Source organism: Gavia stellata, chromosome 3 (genome assembly GCF_030936135.1).
Source record: "Gavia stellata isolate bGavSte3 chromosome 3, bGavSte3.hap2, whole genome shotgun sequence".
NCBI classification, from domain to species: Eukaryota; Metazoa; Chordata; class Aves; order Gaviiformes; family Gaviidae; genus Gavia; species Gavia stellata.
In genome coordinates, this window is record NC_082596.1 from 54,162,485 (window position 1) to 54,183,485 (window position 21,001).

At 36.9% G+C, this 21,001-nt stretch overlaps 1 protein-coding gene across 1 annotated transcript; it reads left to right on the forward strand.

Moving 5' to 3' along the window:
* Positions 1–572: 572 nt before the first annotated feature.
* On the forward strand, positions 573–16,315 carry NDC80 (NDC80 kinetochore complex component). The gene is made up of 16 exons (XM_009816708.2): positions 573–673; positions 1,148–1,234; positions 2,001–2,124; positions 2,251–2,423; positions 4,861–4,963; positions 5,794–5,883; positions 7,152–7,245; positions 8,368–8,474; positions 9,331–9,475; positions 9,756–9,961; positions 11,541–11,693; positions 11,968–12,057; positions 13,393–13,485; positions 15,016–15,146; positions 15,693–15,795; positions 16,162–16,315. Exons 1-16 carry the CDS (start codon positions 573–575, stop codon positions 16,282–16,284), a joined length of 1,923 nt encoding a protein of 640 aa, XP_009815010.2. The 3' UTR covers positions 16,285–16,315.
* Positions 16,316–21,001: the final 4,686 nt, after the last annotated feature.

A 21,001-nucleotide genomic window follows, 5' to 3' on the forward strand; every position in this document is an offset into this window, starting at 1 on the left:
GTTTGATTATGTTTTGTGTGTGTAGTCTGAAGATAGCTATAAGTTATCTCAGAATAGGCTTTTCCATTACTGTGCTATGATACTGTAAGATCATTTGCAAACTCAATAAGCAGGCTCAGAATTAGTGGCTAAGGAACAGATGGATGGCTCAAGTGCTAGAAACACTAGTCATGTTAGTGTGGCCTTCCTCCCAGCTGATTGGACTAAAAAACTTCTTAAGATGTTTTACTTTTGGAATCTGTAGGTTAGAAATGACCAGGTATTCATAAAGGCAAAATAGTAGGTTTGGAACAAGCACTGCCATTTTCATCTATAAAACAGTTAATTTGAAAGGCTGTGGCTGCTGCTATGTAGTTCTGGAGTCTGACATACATCATTTTTTTTCCTATTAATTTTTTTTTTAAGAGAACCCAATATTTCTGGAAACCATCTGTCACGCTGGTTGGTTCAAAGTACAGTTCTACTTGCTTATTCTGACACTTTAGAAAGTCATTGTGGTGTTTAAAAATGCAAATACTCTTAAATCCTGGATTTTCCAATACTGACAGATCATGATTTACAGTTTAGTCACAATGAGACGAAGCTCAAGTATTGCCGGAAGCAGTGGTCGGCAATCTATGATGGCACTGAGAGTGCAGGACAACAACAAGATGGGTCTTCAAACACCTCAGATGTAAGTGTTGCTGATCATCTTGCCAAGAATAGGTATATAAAACTACCTATATATAGGTAAACTTACTGTAGTGTGTTTGAGTGTGTGAGTAGCAACTGAAAGAACCAAATGGAAGCAGAAAGAAGAAAACTCCCTACAGCCAAGGGTGTTTGCACAAGTGCTCCAGTTCTGCAAAAAACTTTCTTTAACCTATTTGTATACCCATGACACATTTCAAATTGTAACACTTTTTCTTATGTATTTCTTAGGAGGTGGCTGGGGGGGGTTGTGTGTTTATAAAATGTATACTTATAAATCTTCTTGCAGAAGTTGTTTTGATAATGGACAAATAATGCATTAAAATCAGTTGACTTTTCTAAGATGCTGCTATGCTGAAGATGCTTAGGCTTATATGCATGTGTTTATAGTTTTCTTACATGAACAAACGATGAAATGGTAGATATAGTCACTTGAATCCTTCTCCCTATCCTTCAGGAAAGACAGAGGTACATTTGGGAAGCTGAGCGTGAGCAAACCTACACCTGGAACTTCAGAAAGAAAAGTCAGCTTTTTTGGGAAGAGGTATTGATAGCTTTAGATCTCTGTATTGTAAGTTAAAACAATAACAGTCCCACATAATTTTGTATTTTTTCTTTCTTGACAGATTTTCGTTATAAGGACTAGTGGATCTGAGGCCAGCAGACCTTCAGGTCTGCCTTCCTCCACTCTTTGATCACTAAACAATAATGCTGTGGAGTAGGAATTGCTTTGAGAGCTATTCTTCCTTTTGGGAATTATATGCACTGCAGGCCTTAAGAGCTCCTCAGTACATTTGCCTATTTAAGGAAGAATGATATTTCCAGTACACTCTGCCTTAATTTCTTCTTCCCTCTAAGATTCAAACCTTCCAACATTCTACAATCTTTCAGCTTAGTTCATGGCTTTCTGTGTTCTGGTGTCTTGCAGGTATCTTCTTTCATAGGACCCCACTGTTGCAGGAATCTATGCCTTTTAAATATTCCTTAAATGTTTTAGTCTTTATTTTCAATCACGTACATAATTTTGTTTCTTCATTTTTGGGGTATTTTTTCTGTTCTATAAAACTTTATTTCTTTCAATAAACTGAAGAAAATATTCATCTAAGATGCATCTGTTGTATGTATGCATCATGGCTTCCAGGTTGATGTTGTTTTTCCAATCATCCTAGATGAAGAGAAACCTTCAGGCATCCCTTTGCGTAATAAATGCAAAACAAACATAAAACCAGCAATTGTAGTGACTTAAACATTAAAAGAGTTCTTCTTTTATATGTATTGTTACAAGAACTGTATTTATTTTTTGTTCTTAGAACTAGCGGGGCTGGAGGTTCACGCAACAGTCAGTATGGTGTGTTCGGTACAGAAAAGATCAAGGATCCCAGGCCACTTCATGACAAGGCATTCATTCAACAATGTATCAAGCAGCTTTGTGAGGTAACTTATTAACTTATTCTAAACATACGTTATTAGGCATAAAAGACACTGATCAAAATATTTATTTTTCATGGTTTCAACTTTAGATTTTATTTATTGACTAATATGCCATGTTTCTTTTCTCAGTTTCTTGTTGAGAATGGTTACGCCCATAATGTTTCCATGAAATCACTACAGTCTCCATCGGTTAAGGACTTTTTAAAAATCTTCACTTTTATCTATGGATTTCTCTGCCCTTCTTACGAGCTGCCTGACTCAAAATTTGAAGAGGAAATACCTAGAGTTTTTAAAGAACTCGGGTAAGATCATTATTAGTCTGTAGCTAAATAGATATGATACAGCTAGAAATATAAAAGCTAAGAATTCTGCATGATAGCTGGGGAGAACAGATAGGCTTCTTCATTCAGATGAGACTCTGAAACTACAATGTTGTGATGATTTTGTTTCACTTTTGTTTAGCTCTAAGTTTACTCTCTGATTCTCAGACTCTACATTTTATATTTGAACTTGCAGAACTATAGGCTCTTGGAAGCTTGCTTTGTCATGTAAAATCTAATTAATTATCTTTATTTGTATTAAACTTTGAAACACAGACACATGTTTTTTGACAGACTCTTCTGGTTCATTCTGTTAAAATCTAAGAACTAAAAAACAAATTTCAGAATGTTGGATTCAGTTCATTTAGTTAAAAATAATTTTTCCTGTAACTTCTCTCATTCTGCTTTCAAAGCAGGAGGTAGAAATACCAAAAATGATTGCTGAAGTGAAAAAAAACACTAAGTAGCTGGGTGTTTTATTTCTAATCTTGTTCAGTAAGTGTTTGGAATCATTAATGCACCAACACTTTCCAAGAAAGAATATCCTCTGCCTGTTGATAACAGTGAATTTTCAGTGACATGTATTTTACTTCTGTAGATTTGAGCCCATGATGGTGTCACAGCGCCACGGCTCCTTAGATGTAGGTATAAGTCTTCTGTTCACTTCTCAGTACTTTAATAAATCTTTTTTTTAACCTATACCATTGGAAACTGCTGGCCTAGCCGAAATGTTGAAAAGGCAGTTGCTCTCAAGAGGCTTTACTCTGCTGCACCAAGAGTGTAATCTGGATAAAAAGACTTATTTTGAGAAGTCACTTGAAGTTGTCTTTTGAGAGTTAGAAAATGGAGATACATAATTAATTTTTAAAAAATCTCAGGCTAAATGGCTCATGAGCGCTTATTTAGAACTGTCAGTTTATCAGCAGCTTCTTGTCCTATGTTCTTAAAATAACTTTGGGCAGCTGTCAGTCTAAAGATGGAATAAAAACTGCATTTCTGTGTTCCTTGATTTGTAGAAGATTTTGAGAGGATGTCTGTAGTCAGCAGTACCACCTTTGTGTGTTCCGTATTTATAGGTAATGTTAATACTTTTATATGCAGCTGTTCTGAAATTCTTTTCTGTAATTGCATGACATTAAGCTGATTGTCAGCTGCTTTTCTGTTTTTGAAGTGCATTTGACCCAAGAAGCAAGAATCTTGCCTCAAAGAACAGGTCTCTTGTGAATCAGTTTGTTTTCATACTTTAGGAAATCCTTCAGGCTTGCAGACCCAGTTTGAAAGTCAAAATACCATCCATTGGACTACTACTCCCTTCTTTGCGTTTGTTGCCTTTCCTTTGAGGTCTTTGTCTCCTTGTGAATCACCTCGTGCTCACAGGGCACCCACTCCGTTTTCCTTAGTACTGCAGTGCCCATCTCCCCTCCCATAGTAGCTTCAGAAGGAGAAAGACAAACCTGGCTGCCATCGAGACCAAGGCAACATACTACGCTGAACAGGAACAGGCTAAGGAGTGTATGAAGGAATAGTTTACACTTTTTTGTATGAGGCCTTAATTGTTCCTAATCTTTGGAAATGCAAAAAAAAGTCCATTTCTTCAATCGTTTCTTAAATAGCTAGCCTGTCAAGGGAGGTGATTGTCCTGCTCTACACTGCACTGGTGTGGCCCCACCTTAAGTACTTGTGTGCAGCTTTGGGTGCCTCAATATAAGAAGGACATCAGACTCTTAGAGTGTGTCCAGAGGAGGGTGATCAAGATGGTGAAAGGTCTCGAGGGCAAGACTTACCAGGAGCAGCTGAGGTCACTTGGTTTATTCAGCTTGGAGAAGAAAAGGCTGAGGGGTGACCTCATTGAAATCTACAACTTCCTCAAGGGGGGCAGTGGAGGGGCAGGTGCTGATCTCCTCTCTCTGGTGACCAGTGATAGGACACAAGGAAATGGAATGAAGCTGCGTCAGGGGAAGTTCAGATCGGACATTAGGAAAAGGTTCTTCACTGAGAGGGTGGTTGGTCACTGGAACAGGCTCCCCAGGGAAGCGGTCATGGCACCAAGCCTGTCAGAGTTCAAGGAGTGTCTGGAGGATGCTCTTGGTCATATGGTGTAGTTTTAGGTAGCCCTGCGAGGAGTAGGGAGTTGGACTTGGTGATCCTTATGGGCCCCTTCCAACTTGATAAATCCTATGAATTACAAAATGGGTCCCTTCCAACTTGAGAAATTCTATGAATTACAAAACGAGAAACCCATGATAATTACATAAGATAGTCCTGTAAGGGCTCAGCTTATCTCCCTTTGATATACAGTATAAAGTACAATTGAGTTTCTTCTTCCTTTCGTGCCTTGATCTACATGTAAAAACATGCTGTTTTGTTTTCATGACTGTTTGCCACAGCTATTAGAAATGTATTTTCTTTTGCCTTGTAGGTACCCCTTTCCTTTGTCAAAAAGCTCCATGTACACAGTGGGAGCACCACACACGTGGCCTCAGATCGTGACAGCTTTGGTTTGGTTAATTGATTGTGTCAAGGTAGTGTTTGTTGTCTTTTCCACTTTTCAGGCTGGAATGTTAGTTTCAATACAGAGCTTTTAAATGCTTTCTAAAAATTTCTTTGTTTGACATTTATGTAAAGAAAAAGGTTCTTACTGCCATCTGGGAGCTAGACCTTAGTCTTAGTAATTTTTAAACTAAGTTTTTAATGTTGCGTTATGATAATTTTTTTTACTGTGTGCACTGGATAAATTTGTGCATGATAAGGGGGGAAAATGATGACTTATACATACATAAAAATGAGAAAAGTTAATGGGTATAGTCATGTATCTTCAGTGCAGATCTTCTTGTGATATCTGCCATCTGCTCCTAAATTTGAAGTCTAAGGATGGAATTTTCAATAGCAACTATTCAAGTGTCCTGTGATTGTTGTATAGAGTCGGGGGGAGGGTTGTGTTTGGGTGGGGTTTTTGTGTTTTTCTGTTTGGTTTGTTTTTTCTAATAGTGGTAACTCTCTGTTGCTGCCAGCTCAGTTCTGAGCAAAATTTGGAATCTGTGGCAGAAGTTCACCACTGCTGAACTGGGCACACATGAAAATAGCATCCTTATGCTGAAAAGACACATTTGGCTTAGCAAGGCAATTTGGCAGTGTTGTGAATGTCCAGTTAATGCCTCATCTGTGCTTTTAGTCAACTAAACACAGGCTCATTATCCTGATGTGATTGGTCACATTCTGAAGCAGCACCATTACATCCTGCTTGCTGAAATCCTAATCCAATGTTACTCTGCTTATCATGAACATGAATCTAATATGAAAACTAATGGGGATCTTCACTCTTGCTCTTTGTATGTACACTTGTGGCTTTCAGTTGTATGCTGCCATGAGGGAAAATGCACCATCATTTGATGATGGACAGAGCTGGGGAGGAGAGACGGATGATGGAATTGTACATAATAAGGTACCATAAAAAGTAAATGATTATCAGAATTGTTCAACTGAATTTTGCCATATGCTGTAACAACTCAATTTAAATATGACACAACAATTTTTACTGTATTTATAAATTCTGTTCAGTTTTATATTCACAGAGTTCTCTAGGAAGTATAGTAGCATTACATAAAAAGCCTGATCAACTAGTTTCCTGAGCAGGCATCATGGCCAGTCTATTGGTGAAGACTGGGTATTAAATTGAAATACCTTATTCTCTGAGTTGCTACTGTTTCTGTTCTCATTTGTGGAGAAAGGGAGTCATTATGCTGTTTGCTTATTGTCTTAGTAGGGTCTCGGGTATATTTCTCTTTAGCACTTGAGTCTTCTAACGCTAACAGCAATACAGTGTAAAGACAATGACTTAATTATAAATATGGTGGCTCCTGCCGATGTCTACTCAGTTTACCATTTAAAAATTGGTTGTAATGTTTAATTTCGTAGCCACAAAATAGGGTGGCAATGTAATTCAGACACTTAAAAATCCAGCGGCTTGCTTTCTTTCTAATTTATCATAGATTATTCGTACTGTTCAGATTTAACTCAGTGTTAATTCACAGCAGATGTTTGGAAGGGGTTGTATGACGTGCCAGAATATTTAATTAGAAAATTGCAAAAATCAAACTAAATCAGCATTTTGGACTAAGGTTACAAACCTGACAGTTGACAAGTAAAAATGTTTTTAAACTAAATATGTGCTTATACACTGATACACATGCATATATGTTGAAACAAATTTTACAATACTGGTGTAATTGCTTCTGAAAGATCTGTAATTTAAAGTCTTCAGTAAATTCTTTTTGGGTAACCTTTCTTTAATTCTTGATCATTTCTCTGACATCTGCGCATCTGAAGTATAGTGGTCATACTTACTGAAGAGGTCTGTTATACAGACTTACAAATTCCATAAACTAGCCTGATAGGATCATATGCTTCAAGATAATAAATTCTTAAATATTGTATCTATTATCCTTGTTAGGTCCCAGAAAAATGATTAGTATTCCAGTATTTCCAGACCTTTCTTAATGTGAATTCTAGATGCCTCCTTCTGCCTGGATATCTGTTGATATTCTATGTTTAAAGGGAGGGAAAAAAGTTGCTTTTTACAGAAGTGCAATCAAACCAGTGAAAAATATTTTTGGTGTCTGTTTAATTCCATTGGTTGAGTAGATTTAGACTATCTAGATATTTTACAGCCCTTTGAATCGTTGAAATGAAAACTTCTTTAATTGTTTTCAGCTTTTCATGGACTACTCTGTGAAGTGTTATGAGCACTTTATGAAAGGAAGAGATACTTTTGAAGAATTGGATGCAGAAGTGCAGTCAAAATTAAGTAAGTTTTCATGTTTTAATGACATATTTGTGTTACTGGTTTCTTTTCTCCTAGCATCAGTTGTGCTCAGTTTACAAGTGAAAGTGATCTGAGGTAAGGGAACCTGAAATTCCCAAGTACCTCTCAGTTACTTTGACTTAATTCTCTTTTTATGCATTGTTACTAGTACAGACAGATGGGTCATGCTCTGCTGTCAGCTGTAGCTGTGTAACCCTATTGTTTTCAATGGTTTTGTGACAAAAGCAGTATACAGTTCTTCAGATGCAAATTCGATCTAGGCAGATGATTCTTGTTTCTGTATGCCAAAGTTAACAATTAAAAAAAGAAAAATATTACCAGAGGACACACATCTGATGAGTAAGTCAGTTTCTAAAAGCTCTGAAAAAAGTCTGCAAGAGTTCCAAACTCTGTTGTGAAGGTTCCCATATATTCCATGCACCTGTGTTTGTCTTCAGGGAAATGGAAAATTATTAATTTTTTTTTGACTCATTCATTTCACCTGCAGAAATACAAACAGAATATGAGAACAAGGAAGAAAAATAATTCTCGCTTTCTGTGCCCTCCTATGAAAAGCCAGACTATGGACATTTCTGTTGCAAGCTGGAGCCATCAGTTGGAGAGGAAACAGGCTACCAGGCTGTTACTAGATATTAGTAGGAAAAAGTAATCATGGCACTGTTTGGCAAAGACTGAGGGAATTAAGGGAAAAGATGTCTCAGGAGGCAAGGAAGTATGTGAATGAGAAAGGAGTATACAAATCAGACTATCTTGTGAAGCTGGAACAGATTAAATTTATCTAACAACCACTATCCTATAGCGTGGGCTGTATGAGAGTTTGGAAACTGACCTCACAGGAGTGATTTTGAGCTCTTTTATGACATGAGGACTGAAAAACTCATTTCTTGTTTGTTTTGATTTTTTTTTTTTTGCCTATTTGCTTTGTAATGAAAGGGGTTTTGATGGGTTTGTTGGTTGTTTTGGGGTGGGGGGTTAGTTTTAAAATAATTGTCCAGATAATGGGTATTTACTGTGCTGTAGCTAAGCACAGATATTCAGATTAGGTGATGATATTCAGTGAAATTAATTTGTAACCACTACCACCCTCCTTTTTTTTTCCCACAGAGGATTTATTTAATATAGATGAATTCCAGATAGAAGGTTTAGCAGCTGACAACAAAAGACTTCATGAAGAGATTGCAAGACTAGAAAAAGAAAAGGAAAGCGAGCCGGTTAGTAAATTGTGTCTATGCTTGTTTATATGGTGGAGTTGAATTTTCTATTATTGACCATTATTGTCATTATTAAACAAAGATACTGATGATACATTAAAACAAATGGAAAATTATTTTCAGTGCTCTATGAGATTTTAATTAGGCCAGGTTATTAGAGACTGTATACCATTATAGTACAAGGCATTTACTGTGGAGTCTTCGGTCACTATTTGTTTGATATTGTGCAGATATTTTCAGGTAATGAGATCTTGCATTGGCTGAAATAGTAATAAAATACTTGAACCACTTTTTTTTTCTGAACTTCAACATTATCTTTTCCAAAAGTGTTGGTATGAGAACTTCTTAGAGGATGAGAGCATGGAATTCAGTGGTACTGACACATTTTAGGGAAAATATTTTGTTTGAAAAGATGGACTCTGCTTTTAATACATCATGAGTTTAAAAACGGTTTAGTGGCTGTGCAGCTGGCAAATTGAGACTCCTGCCTACTGTGCAAAATGTGCTGCTTGTATTCCCACCTTTCCTTGCCCTTAGATTTATCTGTCCTTTGTGTATTACTATACTTAAGTTGTGAATTACCTGTAGCAAGAACTTCCTTAATGCAATGCCTAATGCAAATCAAAGACTAAATGCTGAAATGCAAGAATTAAGGTACAAACCATCTCTTCAGACTTTTTTGTGATTATTTGAAAGATGCTTAATTTGATTCAGCGTCACAGAGATAAAAATGTATTAAAGTTCTTTAATTTTATATTTACACTATCGAAGTTGATCAGTTACTCTATTGTCTGGAAAGTAAGATCATTATTTTAGATTGATATAATAGCAGTTGTTCTTTCCATCCATTTACTAGGATCGTAGAGTATCACTACGAAACCTGAAATCGTCTCTTCAAGCAGATGTCCAGAAATACCAGGCTTATTTGGCTAATCTAGAATCTCATATAGCCATCCTTGATCAAAAAATGGAAGGTGTTAATGAGGAAGTTGAGACAGCAGGTAAGGCAGCCTTGGTCACAAATGGCATTAGTGAAGCTAGAAATAGGTTTAAAATTGTAATTCTCGACTTCAGGACAGAGTGAGATACTTAGTGTATGATGATGCTACAAATAAACTTTCCAAAATGGATTGCTAATAAAGAGATTTTTTGGCTGATAGCTGTCTGTATGCTAGAGTAATAAAATACACATATTATTTACTCATAAAAATACAGAGAGATTAGGTTTAACTATATAGGCTGGTATTTTACATCCATTTCACAATTGTTCTGTGAACTTAGAAATGGAAGTAGAAGCAATGAAGCAGGAGAATGCCCGGCTCCAGCACATCTTTGATAACCAAAAGTATTCAGTTGCGGACATTGAGAGAATAAATCATGAGAGAAATGAGTTGCAGCAAACCATTAACAAGCTGACTAAGGAAGTGGAAGCAGAAGAACATCAGCTGTGGAACGAAGAGCTAAAATATGCCAGGAATAAAGAGGCGGTATGTGAAAACCCTACTACACTGGGAGGTGGCTATCAGTTTTCATCATGCAAGCTTAAACTTGGGACTTGGATTATTGCTAACTTCTTTCCTAAATAATCTAACAGCATAGATCACAGAATCACTAAGGTTGGAAAAGACCTGTAATATCATCAAGTCCAACCATTACAAAAAAAACCCCACAAAACCAAAAAAAAAACCCAACCCACACACCACCACACAAAAACAAACACACACACCACACCACACACCACCCTGCGCATCAAGCCACGATCCACAATGCCATGTCCACATGCTCCTTGAACACCTCCAGGGAGGGTGACTCCACCACCTCCCTGGGCAGTCTATTCCAGTGTGCTACCACTCTCTCAGTAAAGAAATTTTTCCTAATATCCAGTTTGTATCTCCCCTGGCGCAACTTGAGGCCATTTAACAGGCTTGAGATCATTTAACAGGCTTGCTTAACAGGTCACTTAACAGGCTAAAGTGACAAGAGTGGCTTCTGTTTATAATCTCTCTGAAAAATGGGGTCTTTTTTTTTTGGCCCCTTTTTCCATTATGCTCAAAACAGAACATACTATTTTCTTTTTTTTCTGCATCATAAGGGACATAGGTAGAATATGCACCACTGTCAGCTCTCACTGTTACAGCATCAAGAGCTTTGATAACATTAGCTTGAAATTGCTTTTATAACACAAGCAATTTGAGGCTAATGTTAAGATTTCATAGCAAGGAAGTAATGCAAAACTAGTGCTTTGAATCAATATCTCTGCATGCATTTAGGGCCAGATTGGTCCCTTATGTGGAAGTTCTAATAGATTTTAAGGGCCAAATTCAGTTCCCTCAAACAGAATGAAAAGATGTGGTGCTGTAAGTGGTGGGATTTAAAAGCTTCTCCTTTGCTAGATGGAGAACTAAAAAAAAGTTTCAAATATGTTTTGCATTTGGCAGGGTTATGCTTTATCAAGCACTTGGTATTACCTTAAATTCCTTGTACTGTGCAAGTATGAAGCACATAAAACTGGAAAAAATACTTATGTTTTTTGGTGTTTGCATATAAATGGCACTCATTAACTTGAGCATACCTCTAGACAAAGCTTATTAAATGCTCCATGTTCTGATTAAAGTTTGTTATTAGGATGTGTGGCTATGTGGCATTTTCTGTCAAAACCAATGAGAGAAGGCATATCAACATGATGACTGATCATTGTTTTAGTTATTTATATTATTTCCAAGTGTGTTTTTCCTTCCCTATCAACTAATCCTCAAAAAGTTGAGGCAGGAAAAAATGTGGTAGATGAGTGGGGAAAACCACAGGTTGAAACCATTCAGTCTCACCCATACACACTGGGAAACCTTGCAGAGCAAACTCTGAAAGAATCATAAAACAGCACTTAATCCAAAAAATGTAAAATGCTGGGCTGTCAATACATACAGCTCTTACATACTGTGGCATGACATGGAATCATGTTTGTACAGAGCAACTCAGAAACCTGTTTAAAGTACTATATGAATACTTTTTGCAAAGCTTTTAACTTATATTTCTTCTATGATTTTTGCCCTTTTCTCCTCTGAGCAGATTGAAATGCAACTGGCAGAGTATCATAAACTAGCTCGCAAGCTGAAATTAATTCCAGTAAGTGGTGAGAATTCCAAAGGCCATGATTTTGAGATTCAGTTTAATCCTGAGGCAGGACCAAATTGCCTAGTCAAATACAGAACTCAGATCAAGGTAAGTAGAGTCAACACTGAACGTTTCTGTTACTGCTTACAAAAAAATGTGTGTCTTTGGAAATGTTGGAACGGTCTCTCTTAACCTCTCCATGAAACTTCATCGAAAAGCTCGTGTGATGCATTGGCATAACTACATCATAGTAAAGGAAGGAAATTCGGTATTGGAGGGTACAGCAGTGTAAATAAAAACAGGAGAGGGAAAAGACGTACTGGGGTGTATCTTAGTTCAAACTACCAAATTGCATTAGACAGATCTTATGTGTGTTTTGCAGGCTCCCCTTATGGAGATCATAAACCAGACTGAGGAAGAGATTAGGAAAGCTACTCAAAGGAAGATGACTTTGGAAGATACTTTGGAACAGGTGTGTTAGTTAATGAAGATTAGGACTAAGATACCATAATGTTATCTGCTGGTCTCATTTGACCTTTTGCATGGGTGAAGTGTGGTGGGTTGTTTTTTGTTTGGGTTGGTTTTGTTGAGGTTTTTTTGTGGGGAAGGGTGTGGGGAGGAAAGCTGTGAGAAGATTGCTTTAATTACGATGGAACCTAAAAGTTTTTGTGAGAATTAAGGTCTCCTTCTGTTGGTTGAAATAATGTGTATTCCCTGCATTGAAGATTATGCAGCTTACCAAAACCCACCACACAACAACAACAAGCCACAACCCACCCAACACCACACAGCACCATGTCCATCAAGCTACATGCCACAATGCCACATCCACATGCTCCTTGAATATCTCCAGGGAGGGTGACTCTACCACCTCCCTGGGCAGCCTATTCCAATGTTTCACTACTCTCTCAGTAAAGAACTTTTTCCTAATATCCAGCCTGAACCTCCCCTGGCGCAACTTGAGGCCATTTCCTCTAGTCCTGTCACTAGTCACTTGGGAGAAGAGACCAACACCCACCTCTCTGCAACCCCCTTTCAGGTAGTTGTAGAGAGCGATAAGGTCTCCCCTCAGCCTCCTGTTCTCCAGGCTAAACAACCCCAGCTCCCTCAGCCGCTCCTCATAAGACTTGTGTTCCAGACCCCTCACCAGCTTCAACGCCCTTCTCTGGACACGCTCCAGCACCTCAATGTCTTTATTGTAGTGAGGGGCCCAAAACTGAACACAGTATTCAAGGTGCGGCCTCACCAGAGCCGAGTACAGAGGCACGATCACGTCCCTGCTCCTGCTGGCCACACAGTTGGGTTTTGATAAGTTGCCCATTCCAGTCTGTGTGGCTTACCATCACTGACAAGTTGTTATCAGGAAGATTTTTAGCAATATTGGGTTCAGGATGGATTGGAAGAAGGAGAATTTTATTTCCCTGTTCTTCTTCTTCCCCTACCTCAGTTTTTATTTGCTGAGCATGGCAGTATATGGTATGGCCAATTTTGGTCAGCTGTCCTGGCTATGCGCCTTCTCAACCTCTTGCCTGCCCCTACCCTACTCACTGAGGGGCCACAGGAGGGAGAGAAAGCCTTGATGCTGTGCAAGTGCTATTCAGCAATAGCCAAAACACTGGTGTGTTACCAACACTGTTTTAGCCACTTATCCAAAACAAACCACCATACAGGCTGCTCTGAAGAAAGTTAATGCCAGTCCAGCCCAGTTTAAATATTTCTGGGCTATCACGTGTTGTTTGTGATGGTGTGGATTTATATGCTGAAATTCTTTTTGAATTATATTTTCTTGGTCATGTTTTCATTCTAGGTGAATGTAATGGTAGTGGACAAAAAAAGCAGTGTAAAAACGCTGAAAGAAGAAGCTGAAAAGCTGGATGATCTTTACCACCAGAAGCTTAAGGTAGGACGTCTTACAGGTTGATGACAATTTATTTTTAATGATATCCTTATCCTTAATCTTTGTATTTATACATAAGTTTTTGGTTTGCATTTTTGTTTGTTTGGACCTCTGCCCTTGCCTCCTTCCATTCCTCTTGCAGGATTCTCTCATTCTTTTCAGAAGTATTTGAGTGCTACCTTAAGTGAGTCAGCTTTCACTTTCTCATAAGAGAATCTGGCATCATAATTTGGCAGATCATGTAAATCATAAGCTACTACATCCAGTAATAAAAGCAGTGGCAGTTATCTCCTGACTTCAGGATGTCTCAAGGCATGTGCTTGAAGGAGATTCTAGAGTTAACAGAACCTGCCTTGTCTATTCAGTTTGTATACAATAAGTGCACTTATAGCTTTTAGTAAACGTGTTTAATCACATTAAAAACTAAGGAAAACATTATTTGACTAAAAGCACATTAAATGTTTTAATGATATAAAATCGTTGCTTTCTTTATTTTTCTTCCCCAGTCAGGAAGCAGTCCCTATCCTTTTCCTCACTTCTAGTTTAGCAACAAAATATAGCCCTCTCAGTTAACAACGAAGTGGCTCCTTCAGTACCTCCCAGCTTTTCTAACAGCATGGCTTTGCTGGGGCTGTGGTGCCCAGGAGAAAAAATGCTTTTTGAGCTAAGCTTGTGTTTAATGTATCTGCTCTTTCAAATCCAAACTTCTGTGCTATAACCACAAAACAGGGTTATTTCATTGCTAATACCTGCTTAGGTGGCTGAAGGCAATACATTTAGTTCATTGCTTTCAAAAACACATGGAACTTAGCTTTTGATCTATGCTGTTGCATATACTTTTCACTTAAGGTGAGCTCATAAAATACTCAGTTCCACCTGAATGGTTATAAGAAGATGTATTCATGTAATTCCTCATGTAATTTTTAAAATGCTATCCATAAGACTTCAGTATTAAAATTATTTTTGAAGGGTGATGTTTCAGTAATTTACTAGAATTGCATGTTTAGTTGATGGCAGAATTTAGTTTGGTTTTGTGCATTTAAGTGTGCTAAGTATGGTGTCAACAATGTCATTTTCCTTGGAGAGATGATTACTCACAGTTTGTACTCATCTTTCAGACACAAAAGGGAAAAGCAATTTTCTTACTCAAATGTGAACTTATTTTTTTAACCTAGAAACAGTTGTTCATGATGTTCCATTTGTAAGCTATTTAAAGTATGTAAACAACACTTTCTGAGATGAACTTTGAAGGGAAAATAGCTGCAACACAGATTTTGAAATACGGTTAGAGAAATAAAAGGAAGGTTAGGCTGGTTTTGGGTAGAGGACGATACACAAAATACCTGAAACTTTGTTTGGGGGGGGGATGTCCTTGGGTTATTTTAGTTCTGAGTTTGGAGTTACTTGTGTGAATTCTGAATTCAAGTATCAGGATGTAATCAGGTAATATAAAGGAGAAAAAAAAAAATCCTTATTATTCCTGAATTATGCAACTTATTTTTATTTATTTTTTTTCTTTCCTTATGTTTACAGGAGGCGGAAGAGGAAGAGCAAAAATGTGCAAATGAACTGGAATTGTTAGAGAAGCATAAACAATTACTTGAGAGTGGTGTCAATGAAGGTCTCAGTGAAGCCACAAATGAATTGCATGATCTTCAGCGACAGTAAGGCCCATAACTTTAAGTTGTTTGTGTAGTTTATTTGTCTTTTTATGTTTTAAGGATAAAGACATTTTCTTGAATCCTAACATAAAAGCCTTTGGTGAGCGGGTATCCATCTACGTATATTAATCTCACAAATTCACAACTGAAAGATGTTTCTCCTCGACACTTAGTTTTTTGCTAGAATATTTGTCTGCTGTATCAGAACTCCTGTTTTCCACGTGATTCTTTTCATATATATGGTTGTAGTAAGGAAACTAGATTTTTTCCAAACTCGTGTGACAACTACATTTTTACAGCCTAAAGTCTGGAAAGACTATTCTGACTCTATTCGGACTCTAAGGTACTTTGTTTCTTACTGGTTAGCACAATATGGTCCTTTTTCTTCTAAGTTGAGTATTAATATACAAATCTAATTTGATTCAAGTTAATACTATTAGAAAAAATTATGGCTAAACATTATGATATATCAAACTTGGTGAAGTGATTATTTTAGATGTCAGGAATTTTATAATTACGGGCATGACTTTCTGAGTCTCTACTTTTTAGATATCAAGTTGTTATGCAAACAACAACAGAAGAGAGCAGGAAAGCTGGTGATAACTTGAATCGTCTTTTAGAAGTGATTGCTACTCATGTAGTATCTATAGAGGTAAGTTAAAATTTGATATTCAGCATTAAATCTTTCTAGAGACATTTGCAACTGCAGTTAAACAGACGGAAATCAGAACTTACTCTTTCCAATAAAGTATCAGTTATTTAGGACTGCTGCACTGAATCGGTGGATTATAGTTAAATAAATTTGTTGACAAAAACTTTGATATAAATAATCAGAATTGATCATTAAATTTCAGCAGTAACATCCTGTCAGGTTTAATCTGCTTCTGGTAGATGTCTCTCAGAGAAGTGTTTAACTGAAATCACTTAACCTGTGCAATGACTTCTTAAAATGCTTTAGCAGAACCAGTACAATAGAGACCAGGATAGTTCTAATGAACTTTCTCTAATTCTTTTGTAGAAATATCTTGATGAACAGAATGTGAAAATTGACAGCAACTATGAAGAATTCATGTCTGAAGATCTATTGTCAGTCTTGACCAGAATTCTAGACAGTTATAAAAAGAGGGCTGAAAGTCTGTAATTACCAAAAAGGTGAAGATGAAAACTTCATGTTTCTGAAGCTCTGGTATGGTGCCTTCTAAAAGGATGGGTACTTCCTGTGTTTAGCAGTGAAACTGGGTTTAAGTGTAAGGAAACTTCCTTTGTTTTATTGACACAAATACATTAAAGAATTGAACAATATATTTGCGTTTTCTTAAGGCTTTGCTTACACTTCCTCCTTGCAATATATTATACATGATTACAAACATCTGTGACAAGACAACTGTGGAACAACTTAATTTCATTTTTTCTTTATAATCAAATCATTTGTGCTCTTCTAGGAACATTAGTAAGAGAAGAGTACAGTTAACCTGCTTAAAATAACAAGCCAGAGTGGACTTAAAGATGGAACTGCAAGTGACAGCACAAATGCAGAGAGTACTGAAAACCTGAAATACTGCCACTTAAAAATAACTCGTGGGTTTTGTAAACTTGTAAGATTGCTAAGTGAGAAGAGTTACACTTTCCTTTCTGGAATATAGTTTGTGCATTTCACAATATACGTATGTATTTAGTGCACATGCATGACTGCACATCCTTCCCTAAGCCTTTCTTTTAGTAGCAAGACCAAATGTAAATGTCTTTCAGTCTCCTGCTTGTTCAGTTATCTATGAAACTGCCCAGAAACCCCTCTTACATGAATAATTTTTTTTTTAACATAAAACTCTTTGAAAAGATCAGTAGTAGTTATACAGTAGTCTTGTAAATAGGCTAGAGAAAGAAAGATTGTCAGTTTGAAAACAGTTCTGTCTCTAACTGCTCATAGTCCCAGATGAAACCTCACTGTACTTTTTGAATATGTATACCAGAGATAGCTCTAAGCAGGACAACATATGAATTCTGGCAATATAGCTAATCAGTTGCAGATTTGGCTAATGTTGGATACATCAAAATGGTCTAAAATGCATTCTTGTTAGACCAGTGGGACAGACTATTTGATTTTTTTTTTTCTTCCTCAGGAAAGTAGCAGTAAAATTAGTGTGTGGGGAGCTCCAGTCCAAATACATTGAAGAAAATGTAACCCCATCTCTTGAACATGTACTTCTTTGTTCAGTGTTATGTGGAAGTAGTATCTTCTTATCTACTCTGTATATGCCTTTGTGTTCAAATAAATAAATAAATCAGCATTTATGTCTTGGGTAGTTTAATTTATGATGTTATTTCCTAATAAAAGTATTGAAGTATTTGAGTGTTTTTAAGAGTTCAGTGACAAATATCACTGGTTCAGATATACAATGATAAAAACAACTTTGCAATCTGTTCAAAAGTTTTTAATAGCTGATGGCTAAATGAAGTTGCTCCTTAATTCTATAATTAAATACAATATTTGAATGAAATGCAGATCCCTAGCATATACAACAAAACTGAAGTTGGACCATCTCAACACAGACTGGAAAACTGAATTGTCTTTAATTCTAGGCTATTTTATATAAAACTCAGTTGTCCTTAACACAGTGTGTGAATCTTCTGGCTCTGGTATGGGTATTTTCTTTCAGATATTATGATAAAGATGGCATTATTTAAACTTCTAACTTTCTGTTCTTTTGTTGTACTCCAGAAGTTTAATTTGACAGCTCTAAAAGCTTTCTGATAGGTGGGTAGTATTTCTGCTGTCTTCTGTTGTCGTCTTTCATTTTACTTTTACAAACTCTTACTTTTTTTCCTGTAACAGCCTAATCCTTATCAAATCGCAGTTCCTTCTCCTTAGAAGCTTTTTTCTTTTGTGATCTTTCCAATATTTTTATTATCTAAAGCAATATTCTTCTAATTAAGCAAAACTGTGAACCATACAGAATAATCATGTTCCTTTAAAATATGTGCTTATTCAGGGGCTATGCTCTTTCTTGGGTGCCTGATACCGGTTTGTCTCTGCTTCTATAAGTGACTTTGTGTTTATTAGTATCTGCAGGTTTTTTGCCATTTGGAGCAGTCAGCTGACTGAGTAAATGAAAGCAAAATAAATGTCATTTCCAAGGACTAATACTAACCTAATGGTAATGGGTTAAAGAATCAAGGTCACAACGATCTTCCCTCATGTACTGGCAAATGTAATACTCTGAAATCAAAGTAGTCTGAGTAATAAAAAGTCCACATTTGTACATGTTGGCAACACATTTTTGTTATTGGGCTCAAATATTGGTCTGTATGTCAGTTAAACTCAATTGACTTTAGAACCAGCTCAGGCTTTGACCTAGGTTGTGTAAAATACTATGGGGATTTTTATGTTGTAATATAACATAGATTAACATCGGCCAATGTTTACTAGGTAATATGTCTTCACATTTTAAAATGGAGGTAAAATTTCAATGCTTCTTGAACATGGCTCCTGTGTGATATTTCAAGTCATGTAGTCAGTTATTTTTTTCTTTGTATTCTGGAATATGGCTTTTAAATTTAGGCAATAGACACTAGAACATAATTACTGCTCTCGATTTTGGTTTTGTTTCTTTTTTTACCAGAATGTAAAGTCTTAATAAGAATGTACCACTGGCACCTGCACATTTCAGTAATATGAGTAGTTTGTAAATTTTTTGGCTTTTGTATGGATACAGTTCCCTCACTTACTGTAGTTTACCTTTCGTATGGTTTACTTAATATGCCTTAAGTTTATGTATTTTTATACTCAATAAAATTTCTTAAACCTGTTTCTCTGAAGGATAGTGTCTTACTGCAAGTATATAACATGACATAAAAAGCACAATTAATTTGATTTTCCTGGAGGAACTAGGTAATTATCTTACCAGCAGATACTAAATCTCTGACTATCCTTGCTGTTAAATGTGCATTGTGTAGAGGAAAAATAAATGTAGAAACATCTGTTTCCTATAAATTGCAAAGGAATAAAAATTGTCTTAACCTTTTTAAAAATAGATGGCTTTTTAAAAACTCTAGGGAACAGAGGTCCAAGCTACTTTGACAACTGATTTATGCATGTAGGTATCCCTTTGGCATTAATCTTCCCAACCAACCTTTTGCTGTCTTAAGCATTAAAGGTCTATTTCCTTTACATGACCACTCTTCCATCTGATATTTTTTTACCTTGTTATAAAAAGAAAACACACTTGAGGCTGTAGAAGCATGGTAGAAGTCTGTGTATAGCTTTGTTCTCTTCCCTGGAGTATGTTATTTTTCAAATTTTGTTGTCAGAAACTTGCATTGCTGTCAAGAACTGGGTAGTTCTTTTTTGGAGTACTTCTCAAGCGCATTGTATGAGCCTGATAAGGCTTTTTTAACTTTGCAGCATCCATTCAGCTCACGTGTATGAGGCTACTCAGACCCTTCTCATTGGTTTTGCCAATGTACAGTACTGCGTGTCTATGCAAGTCTTTAGTTCCAAGCTGGATAATAATATATTGTTCTCTGTTGATTCTGTGATACTTCTAATACTGTGTATACTTTGGCCTTTAATGGGAGTTCTCATACCTGCTCCACCTTTTGTGGTAGAATTGAAAAACCATGTATATGTTATTATCTTATTTCTGGAAAGAGTACAAAAGAAAAGGCCAACAGCTGAAGACATTCCCTTTTCAACAAGAAGAGGGGGAGAAACTCCCTGGAGCAACGCTCTATAGAAAAAAGGAAGTCCATGGTCTTTCATGTTAAGTGACTATGCAAAGCAATAGAGATTTTGTGGACAAGGGTACTGACTCCTACTTGCCTATGTCTAGTCTACATAGATTATTTGGTATGTAAGTATTTGGAGCACTGCAAAGAATTTGAAGCGACTAAATATATTATCTTGCCACTCTTGCCTGGGGAGCACTGTTTTGTTTTAATACTGGAAACCTTAATGTCTTGTTTTGAGTCAGTTAACCTTACTCTTTTGGTAGTTGTATAGAACAGGGAATTGACTTGTTTTTTTCAACACTTGTTCTCCAGATTTTTGGCTGTGAAAGGATCCTGGCATGACGAAATCATGTATCGTTGAGGTCTTTTTCCTTGCAAAGATCTCCGCCATATGGGACTGTTGTATCTTCATTGGAGCTTTACATTTTTAGGTGCTTGTTGAAAGTTTTTGATGGTATTCATTACTTTTTAAGGAATGGAGGGAGCACAGACGACTTATACAGCCCTCAGTGTCCCCACTGGATGAGGGACTATTGATGCCTTAGCCAATGTCATATCTCAGGGATGTGCACTGACATCTTAGTCCTGTATCAGGAGGTTGGCAGAGACTGCTCAGTCAGCCTGAGAAAACTCTTAATTTTGCAGGCTTTTTCTGTAGAACTTGTTTACAGAATTTTTCTAGCAGGTGTCAGTTTGCATCAGTACAACAGCAAGATCTGGCAAAAGAGTATCTGCATGCAGTTTTGCTGCCTGTTTTTCAGATCTGCATATTAAAAATGTATTAGAGGAATAAAAGGCAATTGTTACTTATCACAGGTCAGGCAACAGTAATGATTGCTCAGCAGAGAAAATGCTATAGATTATTGCTCGCACTTCAGACTGTCCATGGTACTGGTCTGACCGTAGGGTACTATAGAAAACATTACAGATGTTAGGTCTGTTGTGCTTTACTCCCCTCTGGAGAGAAGACCCTTTGTGAACCCCGGTTCATAAGGGTCTACTATTCCTGGCATTTGCACAAAGTAGATAGGATTGCATGTCTGTCTGCAGGATAACTGACTCTATTCCAGAAGTCCTTATCAACAGCTTCATGATAACAAGGAGTCTGTGATGCGTGGTCTGTATGGTGT